Source organism: Cydia amplana, chromosome 19 (assembly GCF_948474715.1).
Source record: "Cydia amplana chromosome 19, ilCydAmpl1.1, whole genome shotgun sequence".
Classification (NCBI taxonomy): domain Eukaryota; kingdom Metazoa; phylum Arthropoda; class Insecta; order Lepidoptera; family Tortricidae; genus Cydia; species Cydia amplana.
This window is the reverse complement of record NC_086087.1, coordinates 7,044,670-7,070,013: the sequence shown is the minus strand read 5'-3', so window position 1 is coordinate 7,070,013 and position 25,344 is coordinate 7,044,670. Positions and strand designations below refer to the sequence as shown.

The window sequence follows — 25,344 nt, the reverse complement described above, 5'->3', positions numbered from 1 at the left end:
AACTTTACAAGCCTCAATGGGGTTGGAAACTGTCTAAGGTTTGCATAGAATGACGCTAGCATAGGTTTTACCTGTCTCAAGTTTAGTGCAATGATATTTGGCTTAAAGGGCCTTGCATCATAGATTCCAGGCCATTAAATAACAAAAGTGCGAGTCGGACTCGCGTTCCAAGGGTTCTTACATTAAGTCCGACTCACGCTTAACTGCACACTTCTAATAGGTTTTCCTGTCATCTATAGGTAAAGAACTATTTTGTGTATTTTTTTCAAAATTTTAGACCCAGTAGTTTCGGAGATAAGGGGGGAATGGTCATTTTTTGCCTATTTTCTTGAATAACTGCTAAACTATGCCCCCAAAAGTGACCGCCATATTTAAAATTCATTTGTTTACGGTACACGTCCGTCTTTGGGTCACAAACTTACATTTGTGTACCACATTTCAACTTAATTGGTCCAGTAGTTCCGGAGCAAATAGGCTGTGACAGACGGACAGACAGACAGACGCACGAGTGATCCTATAAGGGTTCTGTTTTTTCCTTTTGAGGTACGGAACCCTAAAAACAAGAATTTGACACAATTCTAGGGCTTAACAAGTAAACCTATGGCGTTATCTGTAAACCCCCCATCAAACCCTATTTTTAACCGACTTCCAAATCTAAAAGGAGGAGGTTATCAATTCGGTTGTATGTTTTTTTTATTTTTTTTATTTTTTTTTATGTTTGTTACTCCATATCTCCGTCATTACTGGACCGATTTTGAAAATTCTTTTTTTGATTGTATGTATATTCATACAGATTGGTCCCGTTTTTGTCAAAACCCAGTTCTGATGATGGGATCCATGAGGAATCGAGGGAACTCCTCAAATCTTAAAGGCATACATATAGTGATTTTTGTGTTTGTATCAACAAATCAAGCATATACATTCAGAAACGTGACATTTGATGAAGTGGAACTGCTGATGATGATCAGAACAGAACTCTTCAACGACGCATAGTTCACGTTTGGCGATTTGTCCTCTTCGTTATGTTTGTTAAGCAAGTTAAGTTTTTGAGCCACATTTTTGTCAAGCTCGAGTTCTGATGATGGGATCCATGAGGAATCGAGGGAACTCCTCAAATCTTAAAGGTGTGCGTATAGAGATTTTTATATTTTCATCAGAAAATCAAGCATTTTTATTAAAAACTGTCGCATTTGATGAAGTGGAACTGCTGATGATGATCAGAACAGAACTCATCAACGACCCATAGTTCACGTTTGGCGATTTGTCCTCTTCGTTATGTTTGTTAAGCAAGTTTAGTTTTTAAGCCACATTTCTGTCAAGCTCGAGTTCTGATGATGAGATCCATAAGGAATCGAGGGAACTCCTCAAATCTTAAAGGCATACATATAGTGATTGTTGTGTTTTAATCAACAAATCAAGCATATATATTTAAAAAGTAACATTTGAGGAAGTGTAACTGCTGATGATGACCAGAACGAAACTCTTTAACGACGCATAGCTCGCGTTTGGCGATTTTTTCTTTTCGTTATGTTTGTTAAGCAAGTTAGGTTTTTAAGCCATATTTATGTCAAGCTCAAGTTCTGAACATGGGATCCATGAGAAATCGAGGGAACTCCTCAAATCTTAAAGGCACACGTATAGAATTTTCTGTATTTTCATCATAAAATAAAGCATTAACATTAAAAACTGTCGCATTTGATGAACTGGAACTGCTGATGATGATCAGAACAGAACTCTTCAACGACGCATAGTACATGTTTGGTGATTTCAAATTTCGACTTTGACTTGGACTGGGACCCGGTCTCGGATCCAGATCCGGACTCGTATCCGGATCCGGTTCGGACCCGGACCCGGACCTGGACTCGGATTCGGACTCGGACCTGGACTAGACCCAGACTCGGACCCGGACTCGGACACAGACCCGGACCTTGACCTGGAAAACCACCATGATACCTAAACTAAATAAACCACTATGATTACCTACCATAAAATGTAGGAATAAAGTATGATGAGGCCAAACCCCTCCCGCTCAAACCCCCGTACACCGCACCGCATGCGCCGTTAAGTGGGTTAGGTTAGGTTTGAACTGCTATCCTCACAGAACCGAACAAAAGTGGGTTAGGTTAGGTTAGAACCGCGAACCTTACAGAAACGAAATGCTTCCTTTTCTACATAGCGCACCATCTACAATAATCTTTCACCGGGCCACATAGAAGTCGGCTTTTTTTTTCTTAAAAATTATAATGTATGCTTTGTTCTGTTAAATCTACGTGTTATTTCGATGTAGCGTCGATTTGTTTTGCAACTTTGTCTCATCATTTACGCCAAGCTTGCAACCAATTCAGTTGATATTTTGAACAATATTTTATCCATGTTCATTTATTTACGTGTTGGAATTGCCATATATGCCTGTACATTTTAATAATACATACGCCATTTTAGGGATACCGTGTAATGGATACTTTTTGCGCACTTAAGTAATGACAGAGATTATGGATGCTGCGAAATTGGGGCACTCTCCATGTAATAAATAAATAGAAATTGATGGTGCTTTTGTAAATCTTTCGGGCAGCATATTAAAACAAATTTTATAAGTATCCCGTCAATACATATTATGTCACACATGTCGCATGCGTAACCAACCTAGAGTTGGTTAAAACTGTAGTCATTTGAGTATTAACCAACACTAGGTGCTTTAAGATTCAACTCAGTTTTTCAAAATCTAATCTTTAAGTCGGAACTTGAGCCCTTCTAGACCAGAGTCTTTTGTTATATAGGTACCTATACTCGTAACTCTCAAATGATGTAGACCGGTACAAAAGTTTTCTAAAAAGCATTGTCTCCAAATGAAATTCATGGGTTAGGTAGGTACATTGTCATTCAGTAGGGCTTATTTTCCCTAGTCTTATAGACGACCTTTCCTTTTATGTTATGTTGTGTATGACTTGAAATAATTATGAATGGAGATGTTTACAATAGTCGACTGTCACAAAAAAAATATAGGCAAATGTGCTTAAAACTGTTTTATTTTTCTATTCCCAAAAGTCTATCATACACTTCATACAATTTCACAAAAACTGACACTTCAATTCACACTTTGTATGAGCTACAACCTATTCAATTCATTATGTGAGTCTTCTGATTGTCTATATTTAAATTAATCGTAAATAGGAAATTTTCAGAAAGATATTTGTTCCATATTAAACCAATTTTGATTAAATCTTGAAACAGTCACACTTAAAGTAAAATTTCTAGGTTTATAACTGTAGTTCAGTATCTTTCCGAATTGCTTTAGGAATTCGATTAAGTAAACTACATTACTTTAGTAAAAAAAATCGATATTGGTTGAAATTTGTAACAATCTCAGTTGGCAGTTACAATATTTTTCGACTTACCTCTCAATAACCTGACAAACTTTAACAACGTATTCCGTTCCGGTAATACGAGGAAATGATGTTATATTTTAACATAGGTCCAATCTAATAGCCATCTAATAGCCAAATAGAGAGGCTGATAACGAAATTTCGATTTTCAACGACCGTTTTAACACGCGTTTAGATGAAAGGAGGGCACAAATGGCGCTTGGCATTCGATTAGTTAGAACTTTTGGAAATAAAAAATATCCCGTAAACTAATCGTTTCTGTCTCTATTTTATTCTAAATTAGGCATTCATCTTATGGTTAAAGTTGGTCAGATTATTTGCAACAATTTGTATTGTTAATACATTAAATTGACCCATGAAGACATTTTTAGAATAGTACAGTTAAAACATTATACTTATACATTCCTATTTACTCTAGAAATACTTATAAATAATTTAAAAAACACAAATATACTTTTGTTAATTCAGTTAAATTATAAAATAATGTGACATATCCTTGAAAGTTCAAGTTAAACGTAGTTTTTTTTAAATAATAAACGATGCTAAAAACGTTACATAAAATTTCTTTAAAAGTATAATAGTTGGGTTACATTTAGCCTTAATAGGACTTTCAACAAAGCTCCCCTTTCTTTAAATAATGATTCTAATTGTATATCATCCTCTAGTCTATATAAAATAATTAACAAATATGGTCAGTCATTACTTTATTGAGTACGTGAGCTTCCTCTATTAATTTGCCTCTCAGGAATGCCATTTCCTAAATAATTATGAATTTTTGCAAGTCTGAAATGGTACACTATATAGGTAGCAGAGGTGGATCAACAACCTAGGTACTTAAATATATTTTTTTATAGCGATTGTTTATGATATTCACATTATTTTATTTAGAGAATGATATCCCTGGAGCAATGCGTGAAATAGGTATTCTCAATTTAATATCACGCCAAATTCAGAGGCTAATGTTATCTGAGGGTTTAATATGAACTCCTTACATGAGTATTGTGTAATGTTGATTGCTTATTGAAAGAAAAAATGTTATTTTTCTACCAATAAAACAATTGCCCATTTCTAATATCTAAAGGGAAAATATCAAGGGTAAAGTACTCTCTGAGATAATAGGTACCTCCTATATTACATGGAAGTCGTTCTGTCTGGCTGTTTCTCTGCCCGAAGTGTGTACACTGAGCGACGGATTATTCCCCCTTTACAACGTCCAGAAACATGGTGAAGAACCTCTGGCAATTCTCCTTCAGAATCAATCAAAGTGTCTTCAGTCAGTTCAGCACTTTCATCTCGTCAAGATCGATGCAAGAACTCTGGCGTTAACACCTTCTGAGTGCTCTTGATGATTTTCTTGTGATGTCTTAGGCGGTGGACGATTTCGTCATGCAGAACGTTGAAGCACATCGCAGTGAGGGCTAAACCGGTCATTATATAAATCGAGCAAAACCATACAGTTCCAGTAGAAGCTCCACTCTTCTGAGTGGCCCCAGGTGCTAAATGACCGAAACCAATCGTGCTCAGGCTCATAAAACAAAAGTAAACGCCGTCGATAGGGCTCCAGCCTTCCAATTGATAAAGAACCAACGCGCCGAAGAAAATATATGTAAAAATGGCAGTTAGGCACAAAGAGAGAGGGGCGAGAATCGAGAAACCGTGCAAGGAGACTTTTGAGTCGGTGTCTGTGCAGCTCAAGGAATCGCAGTCGCGGAGGAAGCTCAAACTTTGGTTTTTGTCTTTAATAGAAGTCGTACTGACGCTGTGCGCTTGAGATGCCGAAATAATGGTACCTGATGGTGACCGGACGTAATACGGTTCTTGAAGGTGCAATGATTGGTTTCTGTAGTCATCTTGTCTTCTTACTTTATCTTTTCTGTCTTTGCCCCCTACCGTTCTCTCGTCGAGGCAGCAATATCCACATTTTGTACATAGGCAGCAGCAGAGTGCCCTGCTGAATATGCTTCGTGCGACTCTTGATAGTAAGGCGCCGACAACAGATAGATAGAGTAGTGTTAAGGGTATCCCAATGACAGCGTACCCGATGGTAACAGCCTTCCCTAATGCTGTCCTTGGAGCCACACTGCCATAACCTGCACAATAAAATTCAGTGTTAAAATAGGTATTGTTATAAAGTATAAATACTAATTGAAATTATAAAAGGCAATAAATAGAATATTGTGTGCTTGAAAACAACTCACCTATTGTCGTAAGAACCGTTAATGAGTACAGGAAGGCTTTCGCAAAATTCCATTCATAGTCATCCACTATGAGAGCTGGTGCCGACTCCAGCGCTCTAGCACCTCCGTACTGAGCGGACACATCTGCCGCCACTCTCGCTACCAACTTCTCCTGAAACCTCGCTATTTCTTGGGCAGCTAGCCTCGTCCAGTTCTCCTTGTAAAGAATGTTCAAAGATACGGTGATCTCCCAAATGCTTTCAACAGTCTGTGACCTCAACTCCGCACTAGCTTGCGCGATCGTTCCGTTCAGTTTTGAGATGGGAACAGTCTTCGCGACCTCGTTCGCTTGGTATGACGTGGTAGCCAAGGTCTTTTGATGGACTTTCGAGGCATTCCCTTCTATGGCAAGAAACACAAACGCTCCTAAAAGAGTATATCCGAGAAGAAGAGCAAATATCCCTAAGTTCGTGACGCATCCAGCGATGAGACTTTTCTTTTGACTCTTTTTTGTTTTGATGCAGAAGCAGCAAGTAGTATCGATCTCATCATCGAGTCTATAATTGTCTGTTTTGTTATTCTTTTTATATTTACCATTAACATGATTCTTCTTCTTAGAGTTTTTGTCCATATTTGCTCATAGATCGTCACAAACCATATTCTTAGCAGTGTTTACGAGATCCAAACCGTCCTTTGTGTGAGTTAGACGTTACTGGGAAGATCCATCTGAAAAGAAAGAAAAATCTTTTAGGGACTTTATATGCAAAACGGTGCGGGCGAAGTTTATCTTTCCATAATGAAAAGTCAATTCGCAAGGTTCGCAGTAGATTTTATTATGCTAACCAAGAGCAAGCCAAAATAACATGGCAGTAGTAGGTAACTTGAAAAAGGCGGGTCGGCGGAGCGCTTAAACAAGGGAGAAAAAACATTGAAAATAAAAGGTATATCGATGAATAATGTTAAGGCGATAGTTTTGTAGTTTCTCTTAACATTTGAGTTTTATTATTGTGCCCTAATTTAGTTTATCGTTACTTTCCAAGACACAACATTCAGTCCAGTTTTAAATATTAACGATACTCAAGATATATATTATGTATGAACTGTGCGGATAAAATAATGCCCAGAATTTTTATGAAATGAGCCCATAATACAACGATAAATATTTCTCATAATAGATACTCATTACTTCCAGAGTTCCCATCTATAAGCCATAAAGCATAAAACACACTTAGGCCGACGTAAATCTCGGCAGACGCGCCATTTTATCAGCCGAGCTCTCGGCGATCTTACACTTGCTTAACGAACACTTGCTAATCGATCACAGACTCACAGTCCATCCAGAAATACACTTTGCAATCTACTGTTAGTGTGCAAAGCATAACACGCAGGTGAAATTCGAAGAGGTCTTTAGTATAAGTGTGTTCTTCAATAAACAGTTTACATCTACCTTTTTGCAAGACACTTTCTGCGGAAATGGATCGATGTAATATAGCAAAATCACTCTTTCCCTTCTTTGCAAGTACGCATATTTATTAGATGTCAGGTCAGGTCACGTGTCACTGGTTCGCCCGAGAGCTCGACTCGTCCACGCTCGTCTAACCAATGAAAGTACATGATTTAAACAATTTGATCCCGACATTACACCGCCTCAAATGTAGTGGAAACGAATGGAAAGAGAATCAGGCCTGACTTCGTTTAATTTAGGTAAATGTTTAGTCTGGTTTTAAAGGAACAGGTTTTTTTGGAAGTATTTTTTTTACAAAGGCCTGATTTGCTAGCAGCATTTATCTTATGCTGCTAATAATGGGATGATCCCGATCCCTCTATTAGTGGAAATAGGTACAAATGAAATTAAATACTAAAACCACTTAAAGCTGCCCATATCGTCAAGAACGCTTTTTAAAGTGCCATGGCGTAATACGTTATTTCAACGTAGCCTTCATGTTTTTAATTATGGTTCATATCTATCTTCCAGTCAAACGGTTAATTAAACAAGTTTTAGCTTTTTCCGTAAACAGAACTTAAATCGTTAATGCACTTAACTCCTAATCTTAACTTAACAAATTATCGATTAAACTTTGTCCTATCTTTGTCGCGTTCACTTGTTCCTCTTATTTATTAAGGGAAGAACAAAATTATTGCAAAAGTTTGTTGGACATTACCCTCCGAGCCAGTGGAGACGTCTCTTTAATTCCAGTACATTTGCTGTGAGACACCTACAATTATTGATTTTGTTAACAGACTTCTGTAAGAACATTGGTATTCAAGATCATTACCATGGAAACATTCGTATTGTGTGGTATTGTTTATGTTTCAAGTCCTTCAGTTCTTTAGAATTTAATAATACACAATGGTCCATGCAAGGTAAAGTAATTGTTGTTAATATTATGGGAACATCCATTAGCTGGTGTCGCCGGTGTTTAATGTAATTAACCGAGTGTGGACTTGGCGTTATTGCATGTTTCTACTTCTGCCATAGATAGCTTAATATTATCGGATGGACTGTTTAAAGTTAATAATATCGATATCTAAGCCTCACTTGCACCATCCCACTAACCCGGGGTTAAGCGGTTAAACTGTTTACCTAGTGTCAAAATGTATTGGTAACCATGGTAACTTCAGGTTTAACCGGTTAACCCCGGGTCAGTGGAATGGTGCAAGTGGGCCTAAAGGGGCTAAAGGGACCGAGCTAAATCTGCAAAGAATTTTCAATAACAAAGTGTGGGAGGGCCACATCAAATTCCAATGAAAACAAGACGTTTATAGGGGCACCGCCATACTTTGCTGCTGCAAAGATGGTGCAGGGTTACCTTAGTAAACTACATAATATTAAAAACTTCGCAATATCTACGTTGCATAACATCAGGTAAAGTAATTGTTGTTAATATTCTGGGAACATCCATTAGCCGGCGTCGCCGGTGCTCAGTGTAATTAACCGAGTGTGGACCCGGCGTTATTGCATGTCTCCACTGCTGCCACAGAATCATAGAGAAACAAGTACCTAAGCTGCTCACTCCATACATTAGTTATTTTATTAAATAATAAGTTGTATTCGAATAATAAGTTGTATCTTAGGGGGCATGACGAGTCTTAAGTAAGACTCGCTTAAAAGTAACTTTTAAGCTTGAAATCTTATTGCAAATCTTATTATAGATGTATAATATGCAGGTTATCAAACGATATTATCCTTAACACTGATTCATATCAGCCCCGTCCCCGGAGAAGGCTCATGTCTTCTCCGAGACCACGGGGACAACGCCGTCCTCGAAACGTCGGAGGTAAAACTTAAAACTTAGATACGCGATTAAGTCCCGGTGTACAATTTAATGATATTATCCTTTACCGAAAAGCAACTGGTATTTCATATCTACACCCCTTATACCACGGGTACTACCTGGTATTACCCGAGGGTTCACTCACGCTAGAACGGTTCGCATCCGGACCGCAGCGTCCAACACTTCATTTTCTATAGAAAGCATTCCGTGATCACCGATCACCCGTCATAGAAAATGAAGTGTCAGTAGCCTCGGCCTGGGCATGGATCATTCTAGCGTGAGACATCCCTAACCTTAAGATGTCTTAAAACAAAACAATCGTTTAAGTTTCATTTTAAAATATACCTTTTAAATAAACAAAATATAGGAATTCCGCACGGGTATTTGGTTGCAGATTACCGGATCTAGTCTGTACCTATGTGTACAATACTTTATGTTATTGTAGGCCGTTTTCTATCCCCCATCCATATCATACTACATATACACTAACAACACTTTTACACAATCCGTAGCTAATTTATTATTTAATAGGCAAGTTTCTAAATATTTTTGTATTTTTGTATTATTAATTTTTACTCGATAATCTGTCCGTGATCTGGGTTCTAGCAGAATTATCAGTGCTTCACCCGAAAGAGTGGAGCGTATTACTGAGCCAGAACCCTTTTGTTTTGCTGCAACGCACACAGCACATTTATTGATACATCTTGTTCCTGATTTTAGTTTTAGTTTGATATTGTTATATATTGTTTCTGTTTTTTCTGTCAATGTGTGTATTGTGGCAAGCTAATAAATGGTTTATCTATCTATAACAAGTCAATATAGTATCGTCAATTGAACTAGCTGCAAGTGGTACTCTAGAATCGGGAGGAATGCAGTGCACCGGCACGACGCTGCCATTTCTATCGCTCACCAAGCCACATACCAATCCAAATAGACCTCGAGAGCCACAACAACTACGTATCAACGAAGACCAGTTTATATTGGTTTCGTTGAACGGCCTGGCATCTTGCGGTGCCTTAACGAAGACTTGTTTACAGCTCTAGTATTCATTCGTGGTCACGGTTTCCGTTGCCGTTGGAATGGAAAAGGCTTGATAACTGGGTGAAGCTATTTGTGGTTGGTATACTGAAGAGCAATTAACATGGGTGCACTTTATACGCTGCAGCTGCGGGAAATATGCAGAATTCTGCAATTGAATTTTACGTATCAATATTTGATATGTAACTTTGGATTTTTTATCCAATTGCGATAATACTCGTACCTACAGCTGATCAGATCTATTGTTAGGTGCACAGACCATAAAGATATTTACCTATATTAATATAACGAAATCCTTCAATAAGGTGTTGAAGTGAAGTGCGAAATAAAGAGAAGGTGGGGGGTGAAGTGTTCACATTTGTATAGGTCAATTCACGAAAGCTGCGGCGGTAGCACGATCGCATTTTTATCGCTTGTCACCATGCCTGTCACGTTCTAACAAGTAAGTAAGTGCGAAAGTGACGGGCATAGTGACAAGCGATAAAAATGGAAACATACTGCGCCCGCTGGCGTAAACTTTCTATAAAATGTTGACAGTTCAATACAAATATCGAACCATCTCTTATGAATTGGCCAATTTGCCTCTTAATCAAGGATATAGTTCTGATTTAAACTTTCACGATTTTTACACGTTGTTAAATTGTACACCGGGACTTAATCGCGTATCTAAGTTTTAAGATTTACCTCCGATGTTTCGAGGACGGCGTTGTCCCCGTGGTCTCGGAGCAAACGTTCAAGCTGATAAACAAGACCAAGTGCGGGTAGTTCGAAAAACTCGCGCGGTTAGAAGATGCTGATGTCAACTTAAGCCAGTCTTCTCCGAGACCACGGGGACAACGCCGTCCTCGAAACGTCGGAGGTAAATCTTAAAACATAGATACGCGATTAAGTTCCGGTGTACAATTTAATAAAGATATAGTTCTCTATACAGTTCTACTATTAAACTTTACTTAAGTAGGTAATTTAAAGTATTGCTTTGATGCTTTAAATCAAAGCTACCGATATGAGTCGTCGGTCGCAAACTTTAAAGTTATCCGGTCCTGTTTTTACCAGGCAGAAACTAATCTTCAACTAGTGCTTAGAAACTAGGAAGTTAGTTTAATATAACGCTCATAGTCAGAACGTGAGATTGCGTAGGTACCTACTGATATCGCTGAGTTCTGGCTAACTTATTACTTACCTACAGCTTTAACGGTGGCTCGGGCTTGAAGGGTCCGGGTCCGGGCCGAGACATCCAACATTTCATTTTCTATCGAAAATAATTTCCAAGCCTCGTTAATCACGTGATCTTTTCTATAGAAAATGAAGTGTTGGTCGACTCAGCCCGGTCCCGGACCGTTCTAGCGTGAGTCATCCTTTATTGAGCCGCTTTTAAAATAGTTTATTAATAATAGAAAATTTCAAACTATAAAGTAAATACTAAGTTTAGAATTAGAAATACTATTTGCCTTTGTCACGAAAAAACTTTCCGAGGGAATTCGCTTCATACTGACACCGAAAAGACCTCCGTTCACAATAGTTCTTCTAATTAAATAGTTCAAACATATTAATACAAGTAATCGTAATTGCACATGCACATATCGAATATCGAAAACAATAACTCAAGATTCTAGAAGAAGTAAACAAATGAGTGACGGAATGAACGTCAGGCCGGCAACGACTCATGACGCAAAATACTGGTTCTCTGTGCCGGATCTATACGTATCTAGTACCTAATAATAGGTCATTGGTTTACATGGTAACTTTTTAAATTGATTTATCTCGCTCATCTCGTCTTATTACTATTCATCACATAACATAAAGGTCGATTTATTCAGAAATATTTTTTGTTCTCGCTTGATGTTTGAACGAGCTTTTAACCAAAATATAAACCAAAATATAAACAATCTTACAGAAAGCTATTACAAAATAAATTCACAAACTAGATAGACATTATTAATGTAGGTAATCTATTTTGTACGTGAATAATGCCAATTAGGTTTTTTTATTTTTATCCCGCTTTAAGAATTTACGTCGAGCTTTAGGTACAAATAAGTCCATGTCAATTCGGCTTAATATTGGTATTAACAAGTTATTGGCAATCCAGAGTTTATAGGTTATTTCGCAAAAATACTTGAAAAATTGTCAGAACCGTTTACCGAATATTGTTAAAAATTAAATTATTTTCCAATTTCGATCAAAGCTTAGGTAAAAATAAGTCCACTTCAATTAGTTTTAGTACTGCGTAACAACTATTGGCAAAGTAGATTGGGTTTAGAGGTTGTTTTGCAAAAATACGGTAAAAAATTAAAAGTACCTACTGTTTACCGAATATTGTTAAAAATTACATTAAAAAATTACCAATTTTATTTTGATTAAAAACAATTAGGTACAACAGTTACAATTAGTTTCCGACCGAAACATGCTTTTTTGCCGAAACCGAAACCGAAACGGAAACTTCGGCCGGACACTAGTTACAATGCACAAGTTTGATGGTGTGCTCACTGTCGCAGTTGCAAATTTATAAAATTAGCTTATTAACCGAAAAACATGTATCATATTAATGATACCCAACCAGGGATCGTCTAAATCACGTATCACTCGGACAATTTGTATTAAATATTTCGAATCGTATTAAATCGTAAAATTACTGAATAGTATTAGTAGGATGCTCGCCTTTACACAGGTGGTAAAAAAAATTCTCCTGAATAACTTCAACCTAAATTCCGACCACTCCTAATGCTGACGATACCAAAATCCAATCCCAGGTGTCGCCACCGATAAAGATTTTACATAAATCAGTGATATAATCCAATATTACCCGCATTTAGCCCCCACGTAATGTCCCCCCTACATAGACTATCTCTTTAGACTCCGCATTAAAATGCGTTTTGAAGGCTCGCGGTCACTAAAAATAAAAGATTTTTCATTTGTACAATATTGCACCGATTGCCGCGCAGCTGTTACATCCTACACTGCTGTATGCAGTTAATATATTTTTCACCTCAGCAGCTCGAACAAGGGTACTTTGCTACTCAAAAACAGTGAGCAAAATCGCTTTTGCTCACTGAGTGAGACAAAATGAGCAAAATGCGATTTTGCTCACTGTTTTTAAGTAGCAAAGTACCCTTGTTCGAGCTGCTGAGGTGAAAATTTAATTGTTGGTATATCTTAAGAAAACATGAGTGAATAGAGGTAAGTGATGAAGAAGGAATACATTTTTCGGGTTCTCTAATATGTTTTCACTGCTGAGGTGAAAAGTTTTGTGAACTACACGAGATCAAAGTTATTTACATCTCGTGAGCTTTTGAGTCCCTTACTACGCTCAAGATTCTAAATTAGATTCACGAGCGTAGCGACGTGAATCTAGTATAGAATCTTTCGCTTGCACGGGACTCAAAATAAGCACTCGAAGAAATATCAAACTTTGATCTCTTGTTGTACAAATAACTATGTTCACATGTTTAATTTACCTAATAACTGATTGTAGTTTATTCATTTATCTTATTTAATAGTGTATTATACAGCCAGGCGCCGATGTGCTGTACAATCAAATAGTAAATAATTTAATAAAAATACAAATTTATAACACCAATGGAAAGCTTTGTTCAATTGATTTTTAGTAAAAAAGGATCACCATTTATTTTACAAGTTACAAGCTTCCGTGAAACGGAATCTTAGTCGTAAATGTGGAAACAACTAAAATAAGCAGTTGCGATCTTGTACTTGATTAGTATAAGAATGCATGTAGACCGCAAGTCGTGCTGTATTGTACCATTATTTATTTTTATTTTTCAGTAAATTTAATATTTTTGCCCTGAAAACTTATACTTTACTGCAAATAAATAAAAAAAATACACATGCTCCATTTAGTAGGTGAGCGTTTCTTTTATTTTTTGCCATTTTTATATATTGTGACCATTTTTTCCACTTTTGTGTTATTTCTACTCAGAATCACGAGCTCTTGCGATCCTAATGAAATAAAAAAATGTCCCAGAGTTTTTTTCCTATTGTGTTACCATTTCCCCATATACTTTTTATGGCGGTAACAAAAAGCAAAGTTTGAAAAATGTATGGAAAATTTTAGGACACTTTTTTTCTCCTAATAAGGATGAAAAGGGCTCGCGATCCTGACTAGAAATAACACAAAAGTGGCAAAAAAAGTCACAAAATATAAACAAAAAATATGCCAAAAAATAAAATAAACGCTCAGGTAAGTGGTCTGTTACCGCCATTGAAATCTCTATTCCAATTTAAATGACTTATTTCATTACCCCGCGTACTGAGCGGATTCAGAACGAACTGTGGGCATAAATTTTCAAATTGATAATAAAATTTTACTAGGTATTACTTGGGTCTTATTCCATTGGATTGCGGTTAAGTGCGAGAGCTCGGTTATTTCAGAACGAATTGTGACAATTAGTTATTTATTGGCAGCTTTTTATGCCACAATTTGTTGTGTTGTAATTTTTTTTATGAGACGAGTAAAATGTTTGAAAGGCTGTAAGTCAAACATGTCAAAGAATTCACCAAGTGTACCTACTTATTATCCGTAATTACTTACACCCAAAATTAATTAATGAGGGTAAATTTTGTATTACAAATTCAGAAGACAAATACAAAGTTACGTTGCTCGTAATTAACGATTGTTGTCAGTATAAAAACACTCTAAGAACAAATTAAATTTACTTTCTATGAAAATATATTAATTTGCGTAAGTATATGACATTTATTTCGGTTTATATAAAACACGTTAAGATAATATTTACCTACATAACAACATAACCTTTCAAACAACTTCCAAAATCCCAAAACGTACTCAAATATTTGTTCATGCGGATATCCAACACTGGAACATTGTAAACAAAAAAGGAAATCTGTTATGAAAAGTTCCGGATCCCGGATAAAAGTTAGGAAAAGCATACTTTCCACGTGTACGAATACTTTTTGACTGCACCCGAGTTCGGTGCGCGAATTTTTAGTAAGAGTTAAAAAACGGATTCTTGTAATCCCACTGTGTTTTCATTTTAATAAAGAACCATGAAAACTTTATTAAACACTATCTGTGTTTAATATATTTTGGTAAAATATCTTAATACATTACGACTAAACAAAAAGACGTAAGTCGCTTCCGTTGCAAAGGTACCCATAGCACTCGCGGTATTCCCGTCATTTTAATAAATAGTTGCCTGTATTAATTGTTATTATTGAATTGAATGTGACATAATGTAGCAGTAACATAATTTAGAGCGACCTAGAGCCCGCTTCCGATTTATTTAAATCAAATGAAAACAGGGCACGTCAACTTATTGCATCCTACAATGTTACGTTTAGTTAGACAGAGGCCCAATGTAACTGGAATGCGCCCTGTTATGTAGCAGACGTGCTCTGAGGGGAACTATTCTAAAACAGTTTTATTTGCGGCCTTAGAGTTTTTCCTTTTCGGTGTGGTTTATATTTTCTGATTGGCCAGGCATAACAACGATTTCTTTTAAAGTAAAGTGGATGATCGCTTCTAGATACAGACGTAGTCCTCTCTTTTCACTCTGGATATTCACAATATGAAAAATATTTTTACACTATTTAATGTACGAGTATGTACAGATGTAGTACATAATTATTTTCCATCGTATTTTCTCGGAAACGTTCGTATTTGTCATGCTACTTCAGTCAACCTCAGTACTTTTTGTACCGAGACTGACAGAAATTGCAAGACAACGTTCGTACGTTTCCGTGTAAAAACGATGCAATAGTTATGCTTTACATCTGTACATACGGTCAAGGGGTTTCGATTTCTGTGCCACTGTGACAAGATACGAAATTCCGAGAATAACTCCCGTGCCTATACAGGGTGTTTTAATTGAACAGTACACCGGAACCGGAGCCAATTCAAATTCCACGGCACGGGATAGGTCGCTGTGGTTATTTCGTTGATTGGTCCTGCTGAATTTTATTTTATTTCTAAATAGCTTCTAACCGTGTTGACCCCCGTTATAGTTCTTTAGTATCCACTTTGGCTTTCTAAGCTATTTAGACTTGAGAGTTCTACCCGGGGCTATTTAGGGTAGACCGAGATGAATCGGATCAAAATCAATATAAAAACATCATGATGTAAGCACACTAAAATTGCACGGTACATATCTCCTCTTAACCAGCAATAGGTACCGTAGGCAATATTTAAAACTAGCGACCCGCCCCAGCTTCGCACGGGTTAAAACATTATACATAAACCTTCCTCTTGAATCACTCTATCTATCAAAAAAAACCGCATCAAAATCCGTTCTGTAGTTTAAAGATCTAAGCATACATAGGGACATACAGACAGGGAAGCGACTTTGTTTTATACTATGTAATGATACTATCTACAGATTTTTTACTGTGATCCAATTCGCCTCAGTCTCCCCAAAATAGCCTCGAGTATGATGAATTGTTTTACGTTCCCGTTTTACAATCCATTATTTATACTTCGCTACTACCGACAAACTACAGGTTTAAAGGAGTTGTCGGATTGTGGGCATCGTAAACATGATAATAGGGTTGACAAATAAGCTATCAAACCCGTTTTATGGTGGGAAAATTTATGGACACTCAAAATGTTACCGCGAACATTGACGAATTTGAATGTCCGACGTTTATGGATAATGTAGTAAAGTTGAGGGCAGGGGAAGTAACTTATAGACATAACCCTTATTCATTAAACTGAGCTTCTGTTAAATTTTGTGCCTTTCTTACAAACACAAATGTCAAAATGACGGATAAGGACAAATTATCAAGGGCTTGTTAGACTTGACAAACGTTTGTGAATAACGCCGTCAAAGATTTCTTACGTTATTGATTTGTTGTGTGTGTACAGTCAACATCGAATATAATGTTTATAGTTTTCGCTTTATTACGAAGGAGTACGGTCCTAAAGTGGAAATATATCTCTGACGGCGACTGTAGGTACTACACCTTATACTTTCTTCGCCATATTAAAATAAACAAGGCCATGTACTTACCCGTTTGAATAACGAGTAGATATTACACTAATTATTCATATAAATACTCTAACTAAGTTGTTTCCTTTAACGCTCGATATTACCACATTACATGGCGACCCTGCCAGTGTAGCCTTGTGCTTGTGAGGATCTCTTTAGGCAAAACCGTAGGCAGCAAATAAGGCACTACTACCTTTAAATTTATGGACATACCGAAAATGCAGTAGGTACCTACTGTAAAACTAACCAATTAGGTATGGCATTAGTATTAGTTAAACTATGTTAAATTAGTTACCTACAACATATTAATGTAAATAGGTTATATTTTACTTATTGAACTGAAAACTTCTTTAGCGGCGCTGTGCACTTTAAATTTTGTGATGGAGAAAAAATGTTAAACTCGCGAGAGGTGTCACGCGTGACCGTAAGACGTAAGACGGACACGTGACCTGATCGAAAAACTGTTACTTCAATGTCATTGTGTTTTTCTTTATTGATTTAAATGCCATCTAGTGAGTTTCGCTCTAACTGGTATTAATATAACTCGAGTACTAACAGTCTCAGTCAACCTCAATTATTATACATAGCGCTGCAGACATTTTGCAATAGTGATTGAGTTTTCACTTCTGCCAGCACTCCCGGAGTGCAAACCATTGTTTTTATTTTTTCAAGAGCACCCTAAACCGGCAAACGTGTATGAGCAATGTTATAAAAGTAACGGAAGCGAAAGAGGTATGTCAGGATCGTAGCAAGTGGAAATCCGTGGTCTCTGCCTACCCCTCCGAGATATAGGCATCATTATATGTATGTATTTTACTTATCGTAAAATTGATGCAAACATAATAAATGAAGAACCCTCGGGGGTTCCTGTTAATATTAAGTCCTGTTAATATAAACCGCTGCATTAATAGATGTCATAAACTGGAGGCCGATGTGAACTGACTGATTGATGTCAATTTGATCTCATTTTGACAACATTCTCCGGTATTATAACATACATAAGTATTTATACTAGGGTTTATCGCGAATTTAACTTGTAACCTTTATTTCCAAAGTTTCGACACAGGTTTCACTGGTCGCAGCTAACTGATGTGGCAGCAAAATGTCAACACAGAGATTTGTGTAACAACCCGACGACGAAAAGGTATATTAATACTCGTATGTGTTCAAAACGCGTAGTTTTAAATGTCCCGTACTTCTATATAAGTGCAAGTTAAAAGCTCTGCGAAAACATATCTGTAACGAATCAATAGCAGATTTTTACAGTTCTAATGCCCCTTCTGGTCCGTATAGCTCACAAGACGTATTATATCGAACTTATTTTACGATCGCCCCTATTGGTTCATTTAGGAACCACATGCTTGTAAAACCGGTTTATTACGCAATTATGTACCATATTGGACAATGAACAATTTTATTTTCAGATACGGATATATATATATACATATACATCCTTTATAAATATTAGGTACCTATAGGTATATATGTTAAATAAAGTAGGTAGCTCTGTTTGTCTGTTGGATTTAGCAAATATCAAATGAAGGCATAGGTCCATTAAACACCGAAACAGACGATCAGCACTTATTATTATAATGTTGGTACCGCGACTATTTAGGTGTCTCAAATACGTTGGCGTATTTTCAGCAGAAAAATACACGTCTTTTTTTTTAAAGGCGGCAAGCAAATCTTTTTAATGATTTTACTTTTTTCTGTGAAAATTAGAACGTTGCTTCCGTAAAATATTTCTATTTCTTACCTACTTACAATCGGAACTAAAAGCGTGTATCAGAAATTTATTTTTTAGAGGTAAGTACTTATTTTTATTTTTATTTATGTACTTAAATAATGTAAACTTATCCACATATCATACTTTGTTAAAGATTGATTGAAACACTAGTGTTAAAATTGCAATACACTACCCGTAACTAAATAAATTAAAATGTTTTTTTTTAATGCTGCAAAATGAAAAATCCATTTTCAATACTAAAACTCATTACCGGCCTGTGTACTAAACGGATATTAGTAAAATGTAAACACAAACTAAACCTAACTCATAATAGAAAGCTGGGTTTATCTTTAAAACCCGAGCCAGGCACGCCTCTGTTCAGTATAAGTGAACAACACGAGCGATTTTGAAATGCAGCCCTAGTTTTGTCGTCCTTTGTCATTAATAAAATATATATACATATATATATTTATTTCAGACCAAAAGCGATCCACATTTTATAAGTTACGCGCGCGTTTGTAAGTTCAAGCTACTAGCTCACAAACGCGCACCGGTTCGAGCTCGCTTACAGTTAATAGTTCCAAAAAAATCGACAATGTCACAACTAACCTCGGTCTCCCCTAACTATAGTTACCCGAATTTAAACTGTTGTGCGACATACGGCCGTCGTGAACGCTGCTCGCACTGTTAGTGCTTGAGAAAGAAGACCTAGGCTCTCCGAAACATGTCGCGCGAGTGACTTAAAACAAGTGAGTCTAAACCGTAAAATTATTCAACTATATATAGTTACTTAACATTTTAGACTTACCACTATGTTAGTATCCTATTTCTACTTATGTCCAGTACCTAATGAGCCCCATCCCCTCATTCCTGAGCTTTACTCTTTACCCTCTCTCTTCTTACTACCATAGCCCGAGTTTTCGGGGGCAAACATGTACCAGTGCTAGTAATTAATTAATTATCGTGCATCGATATCAATAGCAGGTATCAATACCAAATTATATCAATTACAAATATAACTCTTCCTTGAAGTATATATTACTAATTAAGAGCGTTCATATTCATTACCTACTTGCAAACTTCTTTAATATTTTTCCTTCATTAATCAGTGAACAATCCGTGTCATATATTTTAATTTCGGGCAAAAAGAAAAAGGTTTAGTGACAATACTTACTTAGCAGGTTCTACGGTAGACTATGGGTTAAATTGGTTGACTGAACTTAAAAGAGACTTCAACATTTAAAGCTCATGTGCTCTAAAATCAATAAACCTAAATCGCTTTTAACTTTTAAATCGAGCTGTCACAAAAACAAAAGCATGGCCCCAACAAAAGCGTATTGTGTCGCGGTTAAATAAGACAGGGCTTCAGATCTATTCCATTAATAATTCATTAGAACACGATTTAACTCGATAATTTACGAGCAGGCTTTAAAATTCCATTCGATTTGAGTAGCGTATTCCGAAAACATACGGTTATTCTACATTAATTAGGTATTATGAGCCTAGAGTGTCCCACTGCTGTACAAAGGCCTCCGTCCCCCATTTCTACGTAGGTATCCTGGTCTTGACTCGTCCACCAGTTCCTATCAAAGGCGTCGAGAACATCTCGCATTTACCGTCGCGTCGAGGTTTGCCCCCAAATCGCGTCCCAAAATCAAATCAAGATCGGTAATTCTGCTTAATTAGCCGTAACGCCTTAATGTCGTCTAATACAACGAGTCCCGCTCGATTCAAGTAACTTCCGGCCTAGCCAAGGTGACAATCGCTTACGCTTCGCCATCGAATTCCATATTAGTGCGACAGTGACAGTTGCGTTTCGATCGCTACGGAGCGTAAGCAATTGGCATGTTGGCTACGCGGCCAGAACGCTAGTGCTATAGATGTTTTTATATTGATATCAAAATGGCAGGATATTTTACATGTCGGAACTTACTATAAACTCTTGAAAAAGATGTGTAAACCGATTATCAGTCAGCGTCCGACCGAAGTTTAATAATAGGCTTCAGTTTCGGTTTCGGAAAAAAAAATGGAAACTACTGATTATGTCCCTACAAAAAATGTAATATTATACTCGTAGGTACACTTGATTTATTGAGATCTGTGCCCTGTTTATCAAAAGCTTGTACTTAACTTGTAATACAAGTGGAAGTCCCTTTCTAACAAAAGCTGTCAAAAAGGGACTTCCACTTGTATTACAAGTTACAAGCTTTTGATAAACAGGGCACTGGAGTCCGTTTCTCAAAAGCTTGTAACTATTGTAATAAAGTGGAAGTCCCTTTCTAGCAAAATCTGTCAAAAAATGAAATCCGCTTGTGTTACAAGTTACAAGCTTTTGAGATACGGGCCCCTGGTCTAAAGTAATACTACACCCTACACTTGCTACACAAACTCTAATTAAAAAGCTTATGAAGGATCCGTAGCATACATCCTGCAAATTAATGACAGGATACATAATTATCAGATACCCCGCAAGAGAATTCCAATATTCAAAATATGATCTTGTTTTGATAATTGCTGTACCTACATAACACGACATTTTGGTTCCAGTTGTAGATGTTGGTTACATTCGGTTTGAGACCGTTCCAGCCTCACTGCGACACCGTTACTGAGCATAAGTGCTGCTGAGAGTAATGTCACGAGAAATTTCAATTATCCAGGACACCATCAATGATTTCGACATTTCATTCATCAATACAATTGGCAGCAACGCTTCTACAGATGTGCAAGTTGCGGAAAGTTTCCATAAAATTCTATAAATTCTCGGAAATTTCATGAAACTTTCACTAGGAAATATGGGAAATTTAAATTTAAAATTGGAAAGTTTCAATTGTCATACAAAAATGTAAGAAATTTTGCGAATTTTTCCTACGTTAAATTTCCGAAACATTTCGCAATTTTTGAAAGTTTCCTTAGGCACATCTGTAAACGCTTCTAACTACATTGCCGTAGGATACATCAAAAAGGCAATTTTATAAACATTTTTAGTAAGCAGATTGAATGAGACGTTTCCTGGAGCAATGCTGCAGGCTGATGAGCATCGCTGCAGCAGTAATTCTGGTGCACTGCCGTATTCGAACTTCAAGATATTTACAAGAGACGACACGTACTAGATCCATTCTAGATACGTTATAGTTTAGATATCAACTAGTTCTCTTTTGCAGCGCAATTCGGGCAACCAATGTCACTTTTACGTTATATAGAGTTAGATATCTATTAGATGTGAATTGGATCTCTAAGTCATATCCTGTGGAAATCGTTCAAGAGTATCTCCAGAATCGCGCAAATGTCAAATTTGACAGGTTAGATCCTAAACATATCGTTATCGTATCTTGGTGATGTCTAAAAGATATCTAATAGATGTCTATTTCAAAATCCGAATCGGGCCCGCAGTCTCAATCTGAATGTAACCAGCGATACTATCGATGCGATAATCATGTAAGTGACGAATTTTGTAAATTCTTAATGAGATAATGAATGTCTTAAACCATATAATGTGACTAAGTACGTAGCATGGTAGCATAGCATAGAGGTGATAGCAAGGTGTCATCTGTTGGACTAATGTAAGTCGAGCACTATGATGTTTACAATAATAACACATTGAGTCTGTTCGTAGTCGCTTTCCTCTACAACGCGGGAAAACGCTGGGATTAGCTACGAGCGTAGCGCTACGAAAACGTTTGCAGTGAATTTGTTAAAGGTTTCCTAGAAACTTGTACCTATTGTCAGCTAGAAATGTAAAACTAAGTACCTATATAAAGTTAACAAACAGAAATTGGAATATACGTAATTATACAAATTATACATTACCTGTCCCTTAGGTAGTACATTCGGGATTAAGGTGACATAGGTCTAACGATATCAAAGATCTTTTGACATTTTGAATAGCCCATAATATTTCATGAGAAATTTATTACCCGTTTTGTAAGTCGTTTCATATTTATAACAGATTTATTTATTAGCAATTTCATTGAAAACCTACATGAATTTGAAATTTGCCAATTATGTGTACCAATCAAGGCATTTTGAATACGAATCTTATACCTTTAAACGAGCAATTCTTGTTTGTTTATTTATTTACTTATTTATATATATATTTCGGCGATCTCGGAAACGGCTCTAACGATTTCGATGAAATTTGGTATATGGTGGTTTTCGAGGGCAAAAAATCGATCTAGCTAGGTCTTATCTCTGGGAAAACGCAATTTTTTGAGTTTTTATATGTTTACCGAGCAAAGCTCGGTCTCCCAGATATTATTTATTAAATAAGATGACATTAATGGTAATGATCTGACATTCATAATAAATTATTGTAATTATTAACTTCTTTATTTATTTATCTTCTTAGTTTAGGTTTTTTTACAATATGAATATAAAAGTAAAATAAAAAACACTTACAAAACAATAAAAAATACATAAAAACATATTATAAAAAAAACCTAACCTAGGGTGCCGCCAGCAGCGGGGCAAGGCCCAAGCTGCCGGTGGTCAGGGCTGCAGAGAGAGGAACCGGCGGACTATCCGCGCCGTGTCCAAGATCACGATAATTATTAATATTATTAATATATAGCAGACCGAAAAAGAGATGGCGTGACGACTTGGACGCATTCTACCCCAAATGGTGGGAACATGCCGATGACAGGGTCGAGTGGAGAAAACGAGGGGAGGCCTTTGCCCAGCAGTGGGACACCAATATAGGCTAGAGGAAAAAAAAATAATATTCCAGTTTATTTGATCATACTACAAAATTTGAATGCAGACGTTCGTTTTGAGGAATACTATGGAAAAGAGTTCCACAAAATGTATTACAATTCATTTATCTCCCGAAATCATAGTTTTTAATTACGTAATTTTCAATTGTTTGTTTTCATTAGGTTACTGTAATTTTATGAAATAAGTTATCCACATTATGAATACCTTTTCCATCCATCTTTCGTTGACAAATGTTTTCCATAATGGTCCATTTTTCATTCAGTGTCCCTTTTTCCACAAGACGGGCCTGCTAGCACATTCTGTAAGTTCCCAAATCCTAGCAAAGTCCACATAATCCATGTAAAATATTGCAGCTACTCATCTCCAACGATTGTCACTGATCTGTCAACACGGTCTCAAAGCAGAATCCGAACGTAATTCACATTCACTAACCTCTAGACACAAAATCACTGGTTTTATCCATGGTCCTAATTTAAAATTGGAACGTATTATTAGTTTTATCTTCTTTTGGACGTGATAATGGCTTTTGTTTTGATTTACGATGAAAATAAGTCACTACAATGGTTCGGGAGCCGGGCACGTTCGGCCATCTTTAGAAGACGATTGCGCTTGCGTGGTACGATTCGCGGGCTGGCAGGCATGCGCTGTGCGCTGTTATGAAAAAATAAAATCGTGGCAGCGCGTTGGTTAGATATTTTTCAGTTAGGCACCTACGCTACGTACTAACAATAAGTAGCGCAGGTATACGGACTAATTACGATTATCAACATTATACATGTATTTTTCTGTTTGATGATTTTGGATACGTCCGGCACGTACCAACCTACGTTACTGTTGTTTTTGCCGGTGTAGTTAGGGTATACTTAGTAAACAGTTTACATCATTATTTTATTCGCAGTGACGATCAGCCGTGAGATTCAGAGAGAACAGTACAGCTGCCAAGTTTATTGCACTTTTAGCACCACCCAGGGATCACGTGTAGGGTAGCGGTGGGTAACTTCCTACGGACGTGGTGCAATATCGACCCCTGGTGCCTGCTGAACCGTTTCAGAACTGACGTGGGCAACTCCGCATACCACAGGAACAAATGGGGATGGTGTGAGTCGGCGGCATGCGGATGTGGAAAACCGGAACAAACAATCCGCCACATGGTGCTAGAATGCCCCAACACCAAATTCGGTGGCAACATTGAAGAGCTCAAGACCTTGACTGGGAAAGCCGTGGATTATTTTAAGAACTCTAGCTTTAAATTTTAAATTTATAACGCAGTGACATGTATAGATATGCCATACGATAAATAAAATCATTATTTTCATTAACAGTAGGTAGCAGATTAGTTGTATGAATCATTTGAGAGAAACCGATAAATAAGTAACAAACGCTGAAATATCTGAATTAATTCAGGTAAGAATAACATTATATGTATACTTACATAGTTATTTTAAACCAAATCTAAAATGAATTGTGAATTCAGAGCAAATTGCATTATCATCAATTCATCAGTTTGGAATAAATAGACTGGTTTTTCTTTAAAGAAAAGCCCAGAGGAGTGATAGGGATAAGCGCTCACTGAATACAAGCTACTGGGTCTGTATTCAGAAACAAAAATTCAGTTTAAATTTAATAGGTATCAAACAATACTGTACTATTTACTTTACAAAGTACCTCCAACGTTTCGAGAATTGCATTGGCATTGTCCCCGTAGTCTCAGAGTGACATCCCAAGTGCGTAAAACGTTCAAGTTGAATAGACCAAGTGCGCAAGTATGCTACTCCTACTGACAGTTTAATTAGACCACCCCATTAGACTATTATTATATTATTATTTATCTATTATTTATTTCTCTTCTTAGGTTGGTTTTTTACAATATGGATATAAAAATAAAATACAAAAACACTTACAAAAACAATACAAAATACTTATAAACATATTATAAAAAACCTAACCTAGGGTGCCGCCAGCAGCGGGGCAAGACCCAAGCTGCCGGTGGTCAGGGCTGCAGAGAGAGGAACCGGCGGACTATCCGCGCCGTGTCCAAGATCACCGCCTTCTGCATCTGACCCTTGATCCAACCACCTA

General features: G+C 36.9%; 1 protein-coding gene across 1 annotated transcript; it reads right to left on the bottom strand.

Annotated features, from left to right (window-relative positions):
• Positions 1-4,276: 4,276 nt before the first annotated feature.
• On the bottom strand, positions 4,277-23,537 carry LOC134656730 (potassium channel subfamily K member 18-like). Its single transcript, XM_063512242.1, has 3 exons — positions 23,470-23,537; positions 5,582-6,286; positions 4,277-5,473 (listed from the first exon to the last, which is right to left on the bottom strand). Exons 2-3 carry the CDS (start codon positions 6,189-6,191, stop codon positions 4,680-4,682), a joined length of 1,404 nt encoding a protein of 467 aa, XP_063368312.1. The 5' UTR covers positions 6,192-6,286; positions 23,470-23,537; the 3' UTR covers positions 4,277-4,679.
• Positions 23,538-25,344: the final 1,807 nt, after the last annotated feature.

Bases quoted from the DNA above. Each gene is read 5' to 3' on its own strand.
- LOC134656730 (XM_063512242.1), bottom strand. From the start codon at position 6,191: ATGGACAAAAACTCTAAGAAGAAGAATCATGTTAATGGTAAATATAAA. The intron at 5,474-5,581 runs GTGAGTTGTTTT...TTTATTGTGCAG, and splicing joins AACGGTTCTTACGACAATAG to GTTATGGCAGTGTGGCTCCA.